Source organism: Chlamydotis macqueenii, chromosome 3 (genome assembly GCF_036417535.1).
Source record: "Chlamydotis macqueenii isolate bChlMac1 chromosome 3, bChlMac1.mat, whole genome shotgun sequence".
Classification (NCBI taxonomy): Eukaryota; Metazoa; Chordata; class Aves; order Otidiformes; family Otididae; genus Chlamydotis; species Chlamydotis macqueenii.
The window spans coordinates 62,815,444-62,837,842 of NC_141558.1; the positions used below are offsets into that span (position 1 = coordinate 62,815,444).

At 37.5% G+C, this 22,399-nt stretch overlaps 1 protein-coding gene across 1 annotated transcript in view; it reads right to left on the reverse strand.

Annotated features, from left to right (window-relative positions):
• The window catches only part of MAP3K5 (mitogen-activated protein kinase kinase kinase 5), a 106,344-nt gene that overhangs the window by 10,572 nt on the left and 73,373 nt on the right, over window positions 1-22,399 (reverse strand). The window contains exons 13-24 of the mRNA XM_086744904.1: window positions 19,222-19,317; window positions 17,770-17,851; window positions 15,685-15,818; window positions 11,311-11,438; window positions 10,358-10,494; window positions 9,599-9,704; window positions 8,493-8,650; window positions 7,831-8,008; window positions 7,041-7,061; window positions 5,760-5,937; window positions 5,491-5,659; window positions 2,336-2,524 (exon numbers count right to left, since the gene is read on the reverse strand). Of these exons, the coding sequence (XP_086601030.1) occupies window positions 2,336-2,524; window positions 5,491-5,659; window positions 5,760-5,937; window positions 7,041-7,061; window positions 7,831-8,008; window positions 8,493-8,650; window positions 9,599-9,704; window positions 10,358-10,494; window positions 11,311-11,438; window positions 15,685-15,818; window positions 17,770-17,851; window positions 19,222-19,317 (1,576 nt within the window). The remainder of the gene's footprint in view (window positions 1-2,335; window positions 2,525-5,490; window positions 5,660-5,759; window positions 5,938-7,040; window positions 7,062-7,830; window positions 8,009-8,492; window positions 8,651-9,598; window positions 9,705-10,357; window positions 10,495-11,310; window positions 11,439-15,684; window positions 15,819-17,769; window positions 17,852-19,221; window positions 19,318-22,399) is intronic.

Here is a 22,399-nt window from a genome sequence, read left to right on the forward strand (position 1 = left end):
AGGACAGCTGACTTAAGCTGACTGAAGAGATATTCCCTGCTGTATAGCATCATGCTCAGCAATAAAACTAGAGGAGGGTTTTTTCCAGAGGAGCTGTCACTCAGGGACTGGCTGAGCATCAGTCTACTGCTGGCGAGTGATTGCTTTTGCATCACTTGTGGGGTTTGTGGGTTTGTTTTGTTTTGTTTTCTTTCCCCCTTCACTTTTTAAACAGTCTTTATTTCGACCCACAAGTTTTCTCACTTTTTGCCCTTCTGATTCTCTCCCCCATCCCACTGGGAGGGAGTGAACGAGTGACAGGGTCAGGGCTTTCCCGTACCTGTCAGCCAAGGTCAACCCGCCGCAGTACCTGTCTCCTCAGTTCTGTTGCCAGTGGCCACAAGATGGCACTTGGACACTGTGCTTGGACTTGGAGAGCCGTCAGCAGCCCCAGGGGAGCCTGCCCTGTGCCTGACACCTGGGCAGCAGGTGCCCAAGGGTCCCAAGGGCTCGCCCACGGCCCTCCAAAGCAGCGCAACTCCAGTTTGCCAGCTCTTTGCACCTTCCCATACTGACTGCTACCAAGACGCTGACACACGTTTAGCTAAGTCTACTCAGCTAAGTAGCCTACTTAAGTACTGAAGCATCACAATGTAACTTAGTCAGAGAACACAACAATCCACATAATGTGGATTTAGCTATATACATTACAGCGCAAAACTAGTTTTTCTTGGTTGCTTGTTTAGGGTATTTTGATCATGAAACCTTGTTACCTGAGATTACCTTATCAAGTCATGAGAAAAGTGAACGACTTTCCCTCATTTTTAGCAATATCCCAGTGTCTGCAGCTATCTGAGATCTTGATACTGATCTGGATTTCAGTGTACTACTATAGAAATCTAACGTATATAAAAAAAAATATTAAGACTAGGCACATATAAAGCCAAGTTTTGATTTGAACTTTCTGTGACTTATCTTAGTTAAGTGATAGCAAGATAGTAGTGAAAGAGAAATTTACCAGTTAAACCCCAACAACTTGTAATGACTGAGTTAACAGAAGAGGGTAAAATTTTCATTGAAAAGAACATGACTCAGACAATTACCATCAAACAACTGACACCCAGCAACCTTTCTATCAGGCAATCAACCCAGCTATTTGTGCTTTTCCCTTCCTCAATTTTTTTTTTCACTTTGTGTGTTTGGGGTTTTTTTCCAAGCGTCAAAACAGTAGTAATACGCTAAGTAGAACGTAGTGTGTAGAATGTAGAGGCTAAGTACAGGCTAAGTAGAATGGAGAGCTGAAGTGTACTCGAAGCAAAGACTCAAAGAGAAAAGCTTTCATTTGTGGAAACCTCTCTTTTACAGATTCATTTCACACATTAGGATATTTCATAAACAGCATCTAATTCTTGTTAGTGTAGTCTATGCAACAAACAGTTCACATGCTATGCAATCCTTCCTAACAGCTCTTTCACTTGTGCCCAGGTTTAAACACTAACAGAATCATCCACCTCAAATGCCTACTTGGATTGTCATTTCATTTTTACTACATGACTTCAGTCTGGACAAGCGATGCCCAGCACAGCTGCACCCTCCCATGTTGGTTATTCATCTTAAGTGTTAAGCCTAATTGCTTGTGAACTAACATTTAAATATGTAGCTTCAGAAGAAAAAAAAAATTGTTTTCAATATACGAGCTATTTAAAGGGTATCCACGTGTGTGTTTGGTTGTTCACTTTAGGAAATAATAAATTTTGCATTAATTATTGACAGAAAAGTAACTCATTTTTCTTCCTTCTTATCCTGGTTATTACAAATTTAAATTAAAATGTCTAGTTTGGCAGAAATCTGCTGCTAACAAAAAATACTAGAATAAGAACTCAGTACAATATTATAAGGTACACAGACTACTACTGGAGGCATAGAGTGGTTTAATGTATTAGTTCATAAGAGAAGTCAAGTTCAAGAGATCTAAATTTATGTAGGATAAACATGACATTCAGTGTTGGTCTTATTTACCGGAAAACTCTCCAGAATAAGATTTTTTTAAAAGGCTTTCGTGCTTTAGTGTTATGACGTAATGTTTACACAACTGTGCTGAACCTTCTAGATCTTTAATCAGCAAAATCTCAACAGTGGTGTTCAGGGTCTCTGTCCTGCCAAAGGATCACATGGCAACCCAACCAAGTCACGGCTGTGGGCTGAGTTTTTGCTATTACAGGTTCAAAGCTCTCAAATATTAGTGTTTCAGTAACTCTGGATGGAAGTTAATGAAGTTCTGTTTGCTTCTAGCTTCTAGGGGTTTTTTTTTTGGCAGTTTTGGTGCACAAAGTTCTTAGTAAAAATGACAACTTACAGCATCTTGAAAACCAAACAGCACGAGCTGCACTTGACTGATACCGTGGCTGTCAAAGTCTAACTCCAGTTTCAATTTCGAAAGAGTGGTTGCAATGATTTTACGATCAGTGGACCGTACAAACTCTCTGAGGCTGGAAACGAGCGTCGTGATATGTTCCCATTTTAACTTAGGTTCTTCGTCTCCCTGCTAGGAGAGAGAGAGAGAAAAAGAACAAGTTTTGATAGCCATCTTTTGAAACGTACACCCAGAAGGACATTAGCCAGTAACATCAAATGGCAATAAGGATTTTCAGAAACTCTACTGCTATGGTTAAGGGAAAGATGCAGCTGCAGGTCAGATAATGGTAGCAGCGTAACTACAGCAGCACAGAGCTCTACTGCTGAGCGCCTTGGTAATGCAGATTACTTGACAAGCAAGTAGCTGACTTTGTGTACAGTATAGTCTGTATGTCTTGTTTCACAGGGGTGAAAAGAAATTAATGAATACACTGTGCACTGAATACTACAAATTACTCTTAATTGCAAACAAACATGTACTTTGCAGCACCTCTAATTTCAGTGTGCCTCTGAGAGACAACATGCGAAGTCCCACAGTATCATTTAAAAAAAGGGATTAGTCAAAGTTATGCAGAAGACTCAGAAAGAGCCTAGTTCTTTCCTACATAATTTCCATTGACACGGAACTTCTACGCTTAACCTGTCCTTAGAGCAGGTCTACAAATCTCTTACCTTTCTATTATAAATATTCATATGCCTATTTTAAAAGCTTTTGTGTTTTTACATGAGCTACCAAAGTAGCTACAAGCTCAAAAGCATTCATCAGAACAACCAGCCTAAGTAACTAGGATGCAGAGGACTGTATTTACTCTCTAAAGTACAGTTATGCCAACTGAATATAAATTTCAATTCTAAATCTTAAAATTAAGCCAGAGATAGAAAACCATACTAGATGTTCAACATGAAGTATTAGATGCTCATTCTGAAGGAAATAATTACTTATATAGACTAAAGATACCTAACATTGATTTGCATAACAGAAGGACATATGGTGTTTGGTTCTGTTGCATTTGCCAGTTTCATGCCATGAATGTTACAGCTGGCCGAATATCAAGAACTCTGTTTGCCAGCAACATTGAGGTTTTGACTATAGTTAATTAACTCCGATCAGGATGAAACAAGGATAATTTGATTATCTGAGTAACAAAGTAAAAAAATACAAAAAAGCTCTAGAGCAGTCAAGCATTCTACTGACTAAAGCACCCATCTCTGAGGTAAAAGAACCTAGCCTCTGACCATGATCCGCTTTGATTTGGAGAATTCACCTGATGACTGGCAATACTGAAGCAGATTCCTCACTCTGTTCTGCAGTAGCTGATCTCCTTTTTGTGTAAAAAATTAAAAAGCCATTAGGGCAGATAGGTGGACAACCAGCACACTGTAACCCTGGACTAGAAGATCAAAGTCCATCAAGGCATACTGGGACAGAGCAACCAGTATGGCTCCCTAATAAGAAACAGTGACCTCTTTTGGGAGAGCCATACTTGTCCCCTAGCCCTCACACCCAATGACTTTGTTCAAATTGTTCTTATGAAAACTTTTTGTGAAGGGAAAAGTGCTATCAAAGCCTAAATCCTGATAAGGCCTAACAAGCAAGTCAGGTTTCCACCTGTTGGTAACTTCCTGCATTTAAGGAGCACATAAACAAGCAGCCAACTCCTTAACTTCCCCTCAACTGCAAACTGGTGGTTTGAGTAAGATTCCTACTCTTTGACCAGGGTCCCTCTCCCAAGGGAGAAAATGGTGTTTGGGAGTCAGAGTTTTGCATCCTCTTGAAGGGCAGACAGTCCCACACATGCGTGCTTTAAACTCTTTGGATCTACAGCTCTGGGTCTTTCTGCTTCTCTCTTGGGCTGTTCCAGCCCCAGCTGAGGAAGGTATGAAACACCAAGCACCCTTTCTGGATTGTGTGATTCAGTTTCAGCCTCTCTCAATCACTGATTATTCCTTTCATACACATGCTAACAACTGTGTCTGTTACAGCAACACTCTAGCAAAGCACAGATGATGGGCAGCTCTCTTACTGCCTCTATTTTAACACTTTCTGTAGTTACCAGGACAACTGCGAGTTCCTCCTTCCCCCAGCCAAGAGTTAGAAGCTCTTTTTATTTGTATGGCAGCAGTCTCCAACTACCTTAATTTTAGTATGTGCATAAGAATCATATTAGTTTGCATCAGTTTCTAAACAGTACTATCTTTAGAAGATGAGTTGTCACATTTTTATACAAGCATGTTTTAGACCAGCAATACTTAGCCTTGAGACTGAAGTGAGTCAATTAACTCCTAATACACATATTACGAATAAGAACAACAAAATCATGTCATCCAATTACGGTGTTGCAACATTTAGCAGTGCGGTCATGACCTGTAATTTATTCAGTGTCATCCTGACCTGATACATCATCATGAATCATCCCCACAAAGAAGTGCGAAAAGGTCATTCTGCAATTATTTTGTTGTTTGCTGTAGCTCCCACTGTTACTGCATCTTCCCTCCCCTCCATATGTGCTCCCAACTGCTGTGAAGAATAACTGCCATTTATTTTCTCCCTAGCCTGCTCTTTCCCCTTTTATGGCTGTTGGCTAGAAGGCAATGGTGTACCAGTCAGCCCCATTTTTTTTCTAAGCAATAACCTAACAAAAGGCCAGAGCAGACCAAAAGACCTAAACCTCCCTCTGTCAAACCAGTCAGCCAGACAGTAGAACTCTAAAAGGTAACTGCCACCTGGGGATGATCTGTCTTACACGAGTTGACCAGACAGCTTCAGTTAGTTCCATTTGAAAATCCCTGGCAAAATATAATACCAGGAAAACACGTTTTCTGTTTTCTGGCCAGCACTAATATTCGAGTATACATATAGTATTTACAAACAACACAAAAAGCATATGTAATGCAGCATCAACAATTTTAAAGGCTATTTTTAATAGCCCAAATAAATCAATAGACTGTGAAAGTTTACATGGTCTATGCTTTCTAGTTCAATCAAACTTTATTTTTTTTATTGTTTTACTATATGTCATTTCAAAAGTTCCAGGTAACTGTAGGTAAGTCTTCAAATTCCATAACTTTTTTTGCTGCCTTCTGAAATCATTTTACCTGAGTCAAGGCTTCCATCAAGTTCCTCACCACCTTCTCTTGGTCCTCAGTTAATATCCTGTGAAGGGTGGCTCTCCTTTCACTATCCTTCTTCAGCATGAAAAACCCAGAATCTTTCTCTTCAGGTGAAGGAGGTGCACTATGATCCTCAAAATTTTCATCTGGGATGCTGAATGAAAGACACTCAGTGAAAAGAAACTTTATAAAAAACACCCCAACACACAAATTCCTGATCTACTGTATAACGTGAATACCAGATAGCTCTTTACCTCAGAAAAAGAGACCGGATTCCCTTCCCATCTTTTTCTCCACAGGATTTGGCTCTTGTTTTGAAAGAGAATGGATCAATTTTTAATTCTGTATCAGGTGAGACAGAACCATATTCACTGCTGCTACTTGTATCTTCCACCAGAACAGGGACAGGTAAGGATATACTCCGAAGATACTCTATTCATATAGGAATAATCAGAAATTAGAATTTAATAATGCCATCACAGTTCTGAAGTCAAAAGGTTATTCTTTCAGAGGAAACAGAAAGACTTCAGTCTTTCCCCACACAATACAAAATATTAAAACATAATTGACAACAAACTCCTAAAACTTATTTTTCTGGAAAAGAGTTATCTTTCAGTTGGTTTTATTCAAAAGCTTCCTGAGATACGGAAATTCTGGGCTCTTTGCAAGTTCACTTACAGAACTTTACCACTGAAGTGAACGTGTGTCTTATATTATCAGTATGCTCTTTCAGCAGTGGCAAAATGTTTCTGCAGGAAAAGTCATCCAAGCATCTTCCAATATCTTAATTTTATGTGTGTATATAAATACATACATTTATGTATACAATACATGTAAGTATATATAGTATAATGCATATAAGATACATTCCTTTATCAGACTATTTTTGCACAAGTTTAATTAGTTCATAGTCTTTGATTACTAATAAATACGCATGTTAAGTCAGAACTTCTATTTTTAAATCAAGAGCACACATTACTGCTGCAATTTATACATGTTTCAAATGTGCACATTTCAAAATGTACTTTGATAGCAACTCAGCATGACGGTAGCTATGTGTTTGTTCAGTTCCCCCCTCCCCAACTCTCCTGGTTCATTTCCTGAAAGAGATGAATATCCTGTACCCAGGCCTGAAAAGGAGTCTCAAATGCATTCTGCTTTTATCCATTATAGAATTTAGCCTAATAAAAATCTATGTTATCTTTCTCATCAAACCTTGACTGTATTGCTACTATAAAACAGCCATTTGGTTCCTGTTCAGATTTCCACCTAATGGCCTTATAGCAGCGATGCAGCTCTTCAAGCCTGTATTACCCACGTGCCTAGACAATTAAGTCATAGTCTGGTAGGATTATAAACAGTAGTTTAAATTTGCACAATGAATTAGAGCTTCCTAACAGAGAAAGGTCACTTATTTTCATAATCGTGCCCACTTCTCTTTGCAGCATTTTAGCGTGACAAATTATACCAGAATAAGTGATAACCACAGTACCTACATGAGTTGTGTTTCGATAGAGAAGTATGCTAAAACTCACCATTTGTGTTAGCTGAAAGAACTGTGGGAGAAAAGCAAAGGAAAATTAAAGTTAAATGTGCTGAAATTAAATGAGAAAATAAGCACAGTCTAAAGGATAACTCTCTTCCCATTTTTATGGACTATCTGGACTGTCCTGTCTGCAATCCCTAAAAGCGTAATTTATTGCAGTTTAAAGTTAATTTTAATCTGAGGGGGTGGAAATCACATTAAAAGTGATCATCCAATGCAGTCTCCTTTACCTGGTATTTTTATTTCTTTTAGGTATCATGCTAAAAATATACAGAAGATATTTTCATATGTATTTATGCACATAAATAGAATATGTAATTCGTACTCTGAAATCTCCTTTGTTACTTTCTGTAATATAGAACACTACAGAAAATGAGTATGTAAAACAAAAATAATGCAGTACATGCACTTTTGCTATGGGACAAAGAATATTTTGCTCATATAGAAAACTCTCCTGAGTTTCAACAGCATGTTCTAACCTTATACAAAGTGTACTCTATGCAAACATTATTTGAATGAAAATGTATGCAAATTTTTAAGAAAAGGACTTCTAGAAACCTTATTAGGAATTTTTATATAGATTACCTCTGTGACAACATGGTAACAGAATTCTGCTACAACAGTGTTTCTGCAGCAGGCTGCTGGAACAGAAGGTTACTACTGAATGTTCACCTGGGATGGAGATCTGCTGTGTTTGTCTTAAAAGACTAAATCAGCAGTTTCAGAAAACAGCATCAGCAACAAGAGAAAAATTCCAGATGGAGTTTAACAATGCTTACCTGAGAGTTTTGATGAGGACTTTCTTTTTTTGCTTGAAACCTTCAAGAATTCATCTACAAGTAGCTCATGAGCAAAAGCTCGTTTATCAGGATCTGGTTCAAAGCAACGCAATATGAAAGCTTTGGCTTCTGCAGACATGGATTCAGGAATCTCTGGGTGTATTTTAAACATTCCCACCTGAGACAAATAAAGGGAGAAACAATGTCATACACTGCTCTTTGCCAAAACACTAAACAGCATCAAAAAAGTGTTTAGATAGTAAAAGTGGTATACTGTTCTGAAGTTTTGATATTATATTTCTGTAACTAGTTTATTAATTCAGAGAGGAAAAAAAACTTTAAAATTGTATAAATGATTACATTTTTTAAAACCACTACTGCAAGTAGAGGCTCTTGCAAAGCAGGAAATTTCTTCTTTTCTCAGTTTTTTTAATTTTAAACACACAGGCTGCTGAATAGCTGCTATAGCTCCATTACTCTCTTCAAAACTACACAACACTCCCACCCAGCTGAATCAGCTCGTTCTTCTCAACATCCTCACTTACCAAGCATTTCCTTTATCTTCTTTTCCTGCAATCTCTAATTCTCCCTTCTCCAAAACAGTCACAAGATTTCCTGTGTTTATAAGTACTGATCTGAGTGGTACAAGGAAGATGTCTGACCTTAAACATAGCTGCTTGGGGTTCTCCCAGTTCATAAAATGGGGGCTTCCCTGTAGCCATCTCGATGATTGTGCATCCTAAAGACCAGATGTCTGCAGCCTTCCCATAGCCACGTGGCCCTTTGTCTATGATTTCTGGTGCCATATACTGAAGGGTACCTGTTTAAAACATCCATTTTTTTAACTTAGATGCACTAATGATGCAAATAGACAGGTAAAGGACAAGAGGAACAAAATCACTGAGGAGTGAGCAATATGGGGAGACTTAAAAAGAATACTTTTCATTATTCAAAATTCAGAAATTTCCATATGCATTCTACATAAAACTCAGAATCCTATTCAAAACATTACTTGCCAAAAGCATCTGACATCATCTAGTGATCTGATGATATCGCTTTTCAAAGTCAATGATAATTATTAAGAGATTTAAATGAGCTTTGGATCAGACATAATTTTCATTTACTGTATTACAGATTAGGATTAAAATAAGGAAGATCATTCTGAATGGCATTCAGGGAGGAAAAGGAAGTGAAACCTGAACCTAAAACAGCAGATGATATGAACACTTTTGCTGAAGTAAGGGAATCAATGTGAGACATCATTCTGCATTCTGGTCCAGAAATGGAAAAACAGAGGATGGTATTAAAGTAACAGCCAGTTCTCATTTTGCATAATTATTTAATGCAGTGAGTGCCACTGCATGCTTTAACATCTAGATCAAATTATCAAGCAGAATGAGGATCAAGTCCATGGTAGGCTCTGTAGATAAGCAACTCTGGAGATGAAGCTAGTCATGAAAGCCTTCAATCAGCAAGATGAAGAAGCCATGTGCACAGAAGAGACAGACTTAAATACAACATGGGAAAGACACAGCTCTTCTGTTGTAGAGGACTTTCATGTCTCAAGTACTTCCAAAACAGCACTCACTTTCAGCAGTGCATACAAGTACAGTGTATAGCTTAAGATTAGGTATACATGAAATATACAAAAAGTTATTTTTGCAGCAATCTTTTATATTGATTTGAAGTCAATAAAAGTTCAGCAGCTGTGGATTCTGACCCTACATGCACAGTTCAAGTGACGAAAGACTCTTCTCTGGGAACATACCAGTGAAAGTTTCAGTACATGGGTTGATTCCTGCAAGTCTCTTTGAAGTTCCAAAGTCTGAAATCTTTAACACTCCACTGTATGTGTTGATAAGCACGTTATCACCCTGAGGAAGAGAACGTTCAGAGCAATGATTTTTCTCTGCTGACTCTTCATCTAAGACTTCTTGCATAGCCTGTTTCTACAATGCACTCTTCAGTAACAATTAGTTCCTAAGGCTCTTAAGAGGGGAGATGAAAGAAGAATCAATAGTGTTCCTGCCTTATGTAACCCCATTATCAGAAACTTAATCTCAAAGTGAACTTCCTCTACTACAGGAATTCAATTAAAGAATATTTAAAAAAAAAAAAAAAAAAAAAAAAAAAATTTTTTTTTTTTTTTAAGGGGAACTTTTTCATTTGCAATCTTCTTGGAAAAAAACCTGCTAATATCCCATCCACAATCTTCTTCACTTCTAATAAGCTTTTATGAAAGTTTGATCATGTCATTGAAAACAGAAATTAAAATATCCACTTTATCACATCTTAAGTGGCTATATGTCAATTCTTCTAAAATTAAAAAAAAAACCAACCAAACATATTTTGTTGGTGTAAATTCAAATCGACAATGGTTCACATAGGTAACCCACAGTTCAGAATAGCAGAGAAGGTATGTGACAAAGAACAACTTTCAGAAAAAAAAAGTTTTTAAATTACAGGACAAATAAATGGTTATGCAGTTACATAACACTATCAGGCTTAATTCTCTGCAAATTCTTACCTTTATGTCTCGATGCACTATTTGATTATCATGGAGGTATTTTAATCCTTCAAGAATCTGCTTGGTGTAAAAGCCAATTGTCTGCTCATTATTTTTTAATGGTCCCCATTTTGATCGTAGAAGAGCAGAAAGGCTACCTATAATTTGCAGAACAAAAAAGTAAGAGTAAAAATCTAATTAAATTCTACCTTCTCCTAAAAAGAAAAAAAACAAGTAACAACAAACATCATTCCCAAATCAAGTGTAGGCACATCTTCTATAACCAAAGGCCTCTCCAGGCAAATGCTTACTTGCATCATCATCAGTCTGAGTAATTAAAAAGAGAATCTCAGTATCTCCACTGGCCTTAGCTGCAGCAGAGAAGCATACGCTTCCTCAAGCAGGCAGATCAGAACACATCTAATCAATGTGCTGACCTCTCTCCTATGCCTGGAGGGAAGTTGCCCCAGAGGAATGATGTAAAAGAGTGAAAAAAGATGGATGTGCATATGCATGTTTTTGTACATACACCAACTCCACAGTTTCTCGAAAACCTAAGCTAAAGAAGTGTGATTTTTGTTGTGTCTGGCTGCTGTGAGTTTATTGGTCTCAAACAGAATCAACCATCACCTTTCTCTTGTGTTAAGTACCTGAGATGAGCTCAGCCACCTGAGGCTAGCTACAGTCTTTCTAGTAGGATGACCACAAACCATCTCTGATCTGTAGGTAAAAGGAGCTCACCTGCCACAGCAATCACCTGAGCTGTATCTGTAGCACATCCTATCTAAATACTGAACGAAAGGACGTAAGCAGTTTGAAGACAGAGTTTTTCCCCATTAATTTATGAAAGAGATATTAAAGAATAATACATTTGCCTGAAATATATCTTGTTGCAGTACTCTATGTTTTTATACTTTTAAAATGTAAAAAAACCAAACCAACCAATCACCAAACCAGTCTCCCCCACAACTTACCACCTGGCACCTGTTCCATAAATATCTTAATGAAGCCATTCTCGCTAAGAGAACCTAAATATTGGACGATGTTCTTATGTTTGAGATGCTTATGCAAAGCTATTTCTTCATGCAGAGGCTGGGAGTACCTGGAAAGAAAAGAAGCAGTTTATTCAATATTGACCTTTGGGAGGAAAGTCTTGTGTTTACTGTAGTAGCTGAAGTTCTATTATAGGTCCCATGAAATACATTTACACTGAAAATAACTATGTGTTAGATGCATTTAACAACAGTGGTTATGACCACCACATACTAAAAAATTACGCAGTCATATATAAATACACATAACATATAAAAAGTATATAATACTGTGTATACATACACACATGAAATGTTATAAATGTATGTAGATAGACTGAGCAAAACAAAATTTGTGAAAAGTGAACTCCTCTTCAGCTTAACTCAAAGAGAATAAACAGCTGGGCAAGTGGTTGGATTCAGACCAGTGCCAAAGTGAACCAGTAAACCATAAAGTTAGTGTATTAATTGAAACTACCTCAATAATGAAAGCAAATAATGATTTAAATTTTGATTAAAGTAGGAGTCTTATCTAAAAGCAAGAGTGGATAGCCATCAGAGTAAGAAAACAGGAATAATTTCATGGGAGATATTCGTAAGAACCGATCAAAGCAATTCCATCAAACGTAATTTAGTCCAAGGTAAAGTATTTTTCAGAGATGTAAGCTTTTCAGTAGTGTTTTTGCCAATAAGGTTTCTGGAGTCCGATCCTCCTCTGGTGTGGAACACCAGCAAAGCTCAGCAGCTGAAGTGCTCCCTGGACCAGCCCTAATCCACTTCTTCCAGCCACAGGTGAGTCGGCAGCAGGTCAGCTGCCAAATTCTATGCATTATCTGGCAAAACGTAGACAAGGAAGGAGCTGCAGAGTCTTGAGCATGCGGAAGACATACTCAGATGCTTATACCGAGGGACTACTAAACACAACTGCAAACTTAACCTTGCAGCTACTTGCCACCAAAAGAAATAGTTTTACTGCCACTTTTACCTTCAGCAGGTTGCTCTCAGCATAGACTTCGCATCCACATTGGTACATTCTCGGCCCCTAAAGAATTGGCAAAGACTTTTGTTTTGTTTATTTATTGGGAGGAGGGGTAGTTTCCTGCTGCCTTGAGCCAGGGGTTAGCTGTCCCTGGACCCAGCAGAGTGCCAGTGCCAGGAACGCAATCAAAACACAAATGCAATTCAGGTTGTTAGGGGAAAAGTGCCTGTGAGCTCCGCTCACTTTTGGGACAGGTGGTTATTAGCTCACCCTAACAACGGCATCAAGCTACAAGTGGCAGCTGAACTCTTCAAAAAGTGGAGGGAAAAGAAAAAAAAAAAAAAAAGGCATCTGAAAATCCCTCTGGAAAACAACTGTTGCAGAAAACAAGGAAAGTATTTGGTTAATGAAAAGTGTGATTATGCAACTCTGAGTCTATTTACTAAAAACTAATTTGAGTTTGGGCTTGCCTCTCCACACATGACTATAAAGACTCTGACTACACTGTTAGTCATTCAGAAATGCAAGATAATCAGAGATTATATTCCTGAGTTCCATTAATGGGATATTCATTCAGAGCAACAACAAGACCCCTCTAATTCTTCTCCCTACACGTTCAAACTGCACTGTTAATTGAGTCTTGAGCAACTAAAATAATTTAGCAAATAAAATAAAGCCATAAGAAAATTCTCCAGTGGGATGAAGGTACAAAGAAAGAAAAAAATCTAAATGTTAGAAAGCTAATTCTTATTATCTACCTAACATGATTTTACTTTAACTTGGAAAGTTGATATGGCCACTGGTACTATTCTGTAGCACTGGAAATAAATTTGAGGGTAACAGCATTGCAGAAATGTTTCATTTTCTTTCAGAATGTGTCTCTGTTGCCTAAAATTTCCTGACAATTAAGTAAATTATTCAGTAGCTTATATTTAACATATAGCAGTATCAAAGACTTACTGCTTTTTGCACAGAAATCATTGCACTTCTGGCGATGCTCTGACTCAGACCTTAATTATTTCTTACAAATCCACAAGATGGTCATTTTTATTTTGAAAATGGTAAGAATTAACTTCAGTGATTAATCCTCTTCTTTCAACAGATTTCTTTCAAAGTGCTGAAACATCAGGTTATAATTAATCAGAAGTTAATGAATAAATTTTCCTTACTTTCCCATTAAAATAATAATACTTGAAATTTGTCCTGGAAGCCTGTAAGCATTTTTGAAAGTCTAGATGAAAGACTAACATCTGCTTAATAATCTCTTTTCCAGTATGCTTTAACATTGAACCTGAAACTTTTTCCACGGAAAATTCTTTTACAATGTCTATCAGAAAAGAAAAATCTGCTTTTTTTTTTTCCTTTAAGGTAGTTACTGCTCTATTCACCCTATCTTTCTATTAACGTCAGTTGTTACAAACAACAAATTTCTTCTTTGCACATACAAATTTGCAACTCTATTTTGAGTCAAGAGATTTGTTTATGGAATAAGGCCACACTTTCTGAGAAATTCTAACATGTCTTGAAGTTAAATTTACTGTAACAAATACAGGATGGAAGGATTCCCCCTTCCATAATCTAAGTTCTAGTATCTTTAAAATATCCCAAGTATGGAAAAATTATTAGACCACACACATATGCATACAGAACAGTCAATATACACATGGATTCAAAAAGATTTAGAAGGATTAATTTTTTTAAACGTCAAGAAAAAGAACAACTAAGTGAGGACAGAATAACTGAAGGAAGGCCCACAAGAGAGACCCATGAAAAATAAACTGACCTAGGACACCAGGTGGCATTACTGACCTTGCAGTCTGGAAATTACACAAAGAAAACTTTATAAGAGTTATTACACAGTCTCCTGTCAACATCTAGGCTCCAACAGAATTTAAATTACAGTACTTTATGCTGGATAGGTTGTAGAGAATAAAGCTAATTTTCCACAAATGGTGATTTTACCCCCAGGAACATATATTCTAGATAAAAGCGAGAAGAATAACAACCGCTGTGGTGGGTTAGCATAGCCTCTTGTATTTACTGTTTTGAATACTAGCACTCTCTTTTAAGATGACTGATGGGTAAAACCGGCTTCCTTCCTGATATCAGTTGTAGAGTGAACATTGCGCAAACAAGGATACAATTATTTCCTCCTACAGAGGAAATACAGCATGTCAAAATACGTGAAATCCTGCTGAAGGACAAGCTATCCATTAGGTCATAGTAGCAAACCAAAAAAGACAAGAAACTTGGAAATACAGATTCCATTCCTGACTGAAATGATGGACAAAAATTCACCAGTTGGTACACTCGATATTTCACCTACATTCATTTAATATGTGATTCCTCATGCTACCAAGTAGGGCACTGTCTTTATCAGAAGAGCTTCCTTCATAAAAAATTTTGTCTTTAACCACTAGGAAAAAAAACAATTTATCTTTCTGTTACCAATGATGGCAATGACTACTTCCTACACTTCATAGATTTCCTGAACATAAGCCGCAGTTACAGTCTTTGATAATATTTCACAATCTGTGTGAGAGGCATTTTAAAGATCCAGGCACTCAAGTCACCTGTTAAGAAGCAGCTTGTACAACACTTGACTACAAAAACCAAGGGCTAATGTAGAATTTAATAATAACTTGGCAGTTTAATACAGTTAGTTTCATTTGAAAAATCTTATCTTTAGACTTGCTATCACTTTTATTGCAATATTCATGGAAATCTATGTATTCAAAATAGGATACACTGGAAGCCTCCAGATATACAAGCACTAAAGACATGAAGTATCTGGTCTTTACATGGCAACCTTTATAAATGAGAGAGAGCAATGCATACATAAAGAGACCCCACATTAAAAAAATGTGGACAAAAATATCATTCCACATGATTTATTCTAACATGAAGAGGTTTCATAATAAATGATGCACAAACTGCAAAGGAAAATGTCTTTATCAGCAATTCAGGCTCAGAATTTTAAAGGACTCCACAAATCATGCAATAGTTCTCTTATAAGGACATGCCTGAGCATGTCTAAGTAGACAGGGCTTATGACTAGGTTTTTGAGTGAGATTCTGCACTTCAGCAACATTTCTTTTGGAAAGAAAAAGTGCAGTAAACATCTAAATTCTCAGTGATCACAATCTATTCCACAACTTGGAAACATCTAGTTACAAAGACAGGGAATACCATTACATACCACAGGCAGGTAATTTCTTGGCAGCTTTATAGAAGAGGTACTGCTTGATCAGCAAACTGGTGATCACGCTACTGATGAAATTAGTAACTGCTGAAATTATGTAATACACTAAATTTGGAACCAGCCACAGTTACTATACCTGCTGTCTCTCTCTGGGATTTCTTTAATAGCAATTCTGACTTGATTGCTCAAATCTCGTCCTGCATATACAATGCCGTAAGTTCCTTTCCCCAGAATGACTCGCTCGCCATTTTCATCATATTCATAATCATACTGCAAAGCAAGCAAACAACATGAAATGAAACAGAGGGATAAGATTTATTCCATCTGACACAGTGCTGGTAACTAAGCATCTAGCACACTAGTTGCTTTCTGCAGATTATGAAGAAGGAAAGAAAAAACACTTCAAGGTGACAATTCAGATACTGTGCAGACACACCTATATTTCTCCACTGACTGTACAGGAAGCACTGGCTTCTAAGGCAGCCGTTTCAGGTAAGAGTGTAAAGCTGAGCTAGCCTTCATCTGTTCCGTGCAGTTACAATTACAGGTCTTATTTAACAGCTTCTGCAATTCTGCTGGCAGGTGCTGTAAAAATAAGAGAAGACGACAGAGGGCCCCCTGCCCCAAACTGAGAACTTCAGCTCCCACACAGACATAGAAAGCAAGGCAGGATACGCTTAATTTGTCCCAGATTCTCTCCTGACCTGACTGCATCTTCCAAAAACAGCACAACCTCAATTTTGCCAGTGCCAGGTCAGCCAGCAGTGTGCCAATGGAGGTTAGCCAGGACTGTAGTGTATTAAGCGTGATTTCGGCTGAATTTGAATTTCAAAGAGTTTAAGGCCAGGCCAGAAATGGTCATTAGATAGATGACCTGACGTGTCCTCTTGTGTAACACAGATGTGTAATTTCAGACGCTCACTCCCACACTAAGGCTAGTAGCTCATACATAGATAAAACATTTTTTCTTCTCCTCCAAGTAAAGGTTATTATCTTTTTAATAAGAGAGAGAATTCACTACTTCTTTTACTACTTTGTTCCAACAACTAATTACTTTCATGGTGAAGTCATGCCTCTTAATTCAAATTTCTTTGGCGTCACTGTATTTCATTTCATTTTTCCTCAACAGATTAAAGAGATCATTAGCACATGGTAATTTTCCCTGTAAAAATACTAACCCACTGTAATCAAGTCACCCACTGCTTTTATTTTTGCTAAAATAAACTAGGCACCCTAAGGTTCTCATTATAGGGTATTTTTCTATCCCACAAGTCACTCTCGTGGTTTCTGTTTGTCTTATCTCTGACTTCAGACGTATGATAAAATGTCAACATCAAAACTGGGACAGAGGGCTGTATTCACTATTCGGTACTGACTCTCTCATTTAGTTCTGGATGTCTCTAGAGCTTTGGAACACCAGATTTTCATGTGATAGGACACTGGCTTAGGTATTCTACCCTGTCGCCTGCCACCTAAAAGAAAGCCTAAACACCTTAAGTACTGCATTGCACTCAATGGCCCTGTACTCACTTTTAACTATGCGTATGTTCAGACAGAAACCCAAGGCGAGAATACAGTGCGTAATGGCATACCCTCCCAGCCAAGCTATAATTTAGCTAATGGGTGGCAGCAGAAATAGGGCATCCTAAGCTTCAGCATGAGTTAGTGGGCTAAGGGTATAAACAGACTCTCAGCAGCATCAACACCATCTGAGTTTGCTGTTCATCGCCATGCTTGCCTACAGATGGTGACTAGCACGGGCAAGCCTTCGCCTGCCACAATTATATCCTTACTTGTTGTGCAGATGACCTGCCAATAATGTAAGTACACACAATTCCAGTGATGCATGAAACAGACAACAAACAGTCTTTAAAATTTAAACAGATGCTAATGCCTGACTATGATTACCCTCTGAAGTAACTGTTACAAAAGTCACTCTGTAATAAGCACAACTGGAGCATTCCAGAGTTGAGTACCTTCTCAAGCAACTATGGTAACTGAAATAAGAGAGATTTAGCTATGCTGGTTAAAAAAGCTACATGAGAATCATTAAAAAGTATCATTAATTTATAAACAGTAGAGGATAAAATTCTGTAAAAAATAACTTGTCTAACTTCTTCCAGAGAATGGATGAGTAATTTACTCCCTTCAGCAAAACTGAAATGCTACACTAGAAGCCCAAAATTCTTCGTATGTTAGGGAAAAAAGAAAGTAAAAATACCTCTAGAGAGTCTCCATCACACTCCCCTTCCTCTGTAGTCTTCCCTATTTCTTCAGTGATACTGTTCACCATGTCAAAAAACCTGTCAAAAGGAAGAAAAGCAAAGCAAATACACACTTGAGACAGTATGGGGACAAAGAGAACACTTCTATCTAAAGTAATGCACGAACCAAAAGAGGACTTAAGTACAGTAAGTATAAACTCAGTGTAAAAGTTTGTTTGTTGGCAAAATGAAAAAAAAACACATTTCTTTACATGGAGAATTAACAGTCAGAATCTGCAGTTTTCCTACTTCTTTTACATACTCCTTTTAAATGTGCAAGACTTCCATAATGTCTGAAATTGTTAATGGAATTCATATTTCAAAATCTATGTATTGAGTGAAATTTTCATCCTATACTACCATTTCTTCATGTCTAATCAAAGCATTGAAGTATCACGTGCCTAGAAGTCTTGCCTATATTCGGAGGAGTTTTTATGTGCAGGAAGGTTAGCTTCAAGCTTTTGCTTGAGTCTATTTTACAACTTCCCATTAAAAACATATATTATTAAATATGAATTCTACCCTTTTGAAAGAATACAAGTACAAATACTGTGGCATGCTAAGGCATTGCTTACTCTTCTTCTAACAAGCACTCAGACATGAAGGGGAATGAACATGGTAAATGAACCTATATGAACTAAAATGGATGAGAGAACAAGCTAGGGACTGGGCTGCGCAATGGCCACAGTCATTAATAAGGAGCGCTGCAGTCATTTTTTGTAAAGTTGCAGCATTTTCTAGCACAAAAAGACATGGAATTTCGTCTGGGAATGCCTTCTAGATCAATTCAAGACCATAACCTTTAAGCTTATGGAGTAGAAACACAGCTTAGAGAAACTGAGACATCCCTAATTTTGTACAACAAACCCTTGTCAAGTTTCCTGTAGGAGTACTGCTACAATCTTACCTATGTAAACATGATGCTGATGTAAAGGAAATTAAGTGTGCTTCTTTGTAATTGTAAACAAAGTTTTAGTTACAGTAAAAGAGAAATCTTGACCAGACCTTGTTACCCAAAGTGTTCTCACTTCAGAAAGTCCATTCTAAGTTTAGGATGCTTTTTTGGATTGGGTGCAACAAACACTTGTAGTAAGCCTTAATATGATAAGTATTAGAAAAACAATCCCACAAAGTGTGGGGAAAAAAAAAAAAAACAAACTAAAACAACTCTAAATTTGTAATCATATTTTTTTCTAAAGTTTGTCTGAGGTTGCACTTTGACCCTTCAAATCTCATACATCTCCAGAGTAATGTAGTACTAAGCTTTTGCATTAAAGATGGCGATCACTGAGGATGCTCAGATCAACTTTCCCCATAGTTCTGAAACAGCTAGTTCCTGTTGTGCACACAGACACCATCTTCCTCATCACAGGCCACGTTTTTTTTTTCTGAAATAACAAGTGACGCACCTTCTGCAGTGAAGTTCTGTGCAGAAATAGATCTGAAAGTCATCTGAGTTGTGTAGAACATATAGGAAACAGCATCGTTCTTCAAACTTTGAAATGCTGAAAGAACAGTCAAGCAGAACATGTTATTGGAAAGACACACTTGGACTTGCGCTGACTATGTCAAACCATACAGATCAACCCATTTAATACGGGAAAGCATCAGATTAAACTTAAGAAGTCACAGATTTTCATTATTGTAAAATTACAATCCTCCAAAGTTCACATTCTGCTGTTTGCTATCATTCAGTTTGCCCCTACACATTGCCCAAGAAAGAGCAGAAGCAATGAAGTTAACAGGATTATTTCCATTGACCCGAGACATTTTTGTCTTCAGTGCATTTAGGTAAGCCCCTTAATTTCCACTCCTGCAGTGAAGATGAAACATCCTTTCAGGATCACATCAGAAAGCTGGACTTTGAACTCAAATCATGTGTTCTTCCTGCTTTAGAAATCAGCCACAGCTCAATCCTGAACACAAACACTTCTGGTCGGTTCCTTGTGAATTGGTACATTGATAGTATGTTGGGAAAATATTTTGAAATTAAGTAAGCATCAAAGAAAATGAGGTAAATCACTCTACCACCCTTGCCCACTGATGCCTTTTTTCACTTTTGGTTTTATCTGTTATAACGAAGGCACAAAGATAATGAAGTAGTACATATGCCATTTTCTTATGGATGCATAGATGTCTCAACAGAAGAGTAGAAGAGGTACAAACTCTGGTACAGTCGTCAGTTTTCTACCCCAAGTAAGCTGCAGCTCTTACAAAGATATTCATTCACCAGAAGTGTTTTATACATGTCATTACTGTGTTCCTTATAGAACATATTAAATGTTATTTGAAATAGCGCTTTCTGTAACTTTGTCACATGCTGAGTGCCAGGTGTCAAGCTGATGCAGTATAATTTATTGTTACTATATTAGAAATATTAGAAAAGGCAAAAAAAAAAAAAAAAAAAAAGATGGCTAGAGGTGTTAGAAGGGAATATAACACATTATTTGAGAAACCAAGACAAATTAAGTCTCCTTATGAACATTCTTAAGATACTGGACAGAACCCACAGTCCTAGTGAAATCAATCTATTTTACCTGGATCAAGACAGCCATCACATTTTTAATTAATTTACAGCATAAAAAAGTAGAATGGTATTCTCTATGTAGTGCCAAAGGATTGATGATGGGATTAATGTAAGTTTTTCTTTAAAGATCAGGAAATACTTGTAATTTTCAACCTTTAACAGGTGTGCAAGGTTGTCTGATTCTTGCTTCCTTCTATGACTTCTCTATTGTAGAGCCCTGTAACTTTCGATAAACAAATGGCTCTTTAGGCAAGCTGGGGGGCCTGCCTTTCATAAAGCTACTTACAAGAAGAGCGAGCTTCATTATAAGAACATTTGCCTTTGGGTGTGGTGACTCACTTATTTTTGTGTTAGGAAAAATTTCTAAGTGCCAAGTAGTGTACACATCTGGATAGTCACAGTCTCCAGTTATAAACTAACTTTTAATTCAAGTTTTCCAAGCATATAGGTAAACTCTTCAGATCTGGAGTCACTGATATTAACAGGATTACTCATTCATTTCAAGCTCCATGTGAGTTTCAACATTTTACTGATTAAACTGTCAGTTTAAACCTGACGTGCACAGAAGACACTGACTAACACAGCAGTGAATAAAAGGGCAAGAATGTGGAGTGTACACAGAGGGTAGGAAAATTCACAAATATTTAAGGCCTTTAAGTTGGTGTTTACATTGCTTATATGTTGCTTTCCTCCCTGAAAAAAAAATTGTTAAAAGTGAAAAAAAATACCAAGTTATACAAAGAGACAGGCTGATTTGCTCAGGAAATGCCTCATTCTGGCAGTTCCCGAGCACGTGTAGCATCCACTGACTTCTACAACAGCAGAACTGGCGATGAATTTGCGAAACCCTGAGGACAAACAGGGAAGCATGACGCAGCATGTCTGTGTGCATCCAGAATTCCCCTTAGTTGATGAGAAACACTGCAAATACTGTAACTAATACATCCAGATGAAGCATCAGATAAAACAGTTGAGCATTGGCAGCAACCACAGAAAAGCAGCTCCGTGGAACTTTTTGTCTGTTTTCTAGAACTGCAGCAGAACAGACACCTCCCACTGTTGTAATTAAGTAGTCTGACCAGATTCCAAGAACTCAAGATGGAAGATGAACATCCTTGTTGCCAATTCTTAAGCCATGAAGAAAACTGGATGTAGATCTGAATTCAACTTTTTCACTGTTTCTAACACTACATTCATCAGCATGACCTCTGAGGCACTCTCCCATGGAAACACCACAAGTAGCAGTTATTTCGTAATCCAGGGCTTGTTCCAAACACTGAGGAAAAAAAAACAACTTGTAGTCTAGCAACTTCAGTCTGCTACTTTATTTTTTATTTTTAAACTGAAAAAATAAAGGTGGTGTCTTCTTGCTAATATGATGTTGGCTCTGCAGAACACTATGGACTTTTCTGGATAACCTAAGATGCAAAGCAACTCGGGGTAGTAGCCATATTCCAAAAGCTCTGATGAAGCCTTAACAGTACCTTCTGGCCTGATCCAATAACAAACACTTCTGTTTAACAGGTCAAGAAGGCATATGATGAAAGCAGAGTTCTCTATAATCGGCACACAAACCACTAATCAATGAGTTTGTTAAGCTAAATCCAACCACTATGGCTCCCTGCATAGTGTGATTTAGCACTGTGCTGCTCAGAGAGCAATTTTTGAGAGTTGAACTCTTACTTATGAAATAAGACGCTGAAACAGCCTCCAAGATGTACAAAGACCTGTCTTCTATGTTAAGGCTGCAAAAGCCAGCCTCTAAAGCTGGCTCTTACTAGGCTAGAAAGGTTGAGAATCCTCATAAAGCTGGGAACTCCCCCTTCCTAGACTGCTTTAAGTCTAGGAGCTTCAAAGGAGCAAAAAATAGTCTGGATATAAAAAAAGATTAGAAACAGGACTAATTCTGAAGGCTGTCCCACTCCAAAGAATATCTGCCTTCATAAAACTAGGAAAAAACCTAAAAAACACTGAAAAATTAAGCAATCAGAAACTTGCATATATTTGTCAAAAAAAAAAAAAGTCTTATTCCATTTTATACTTGCATAAGACAAAGATTT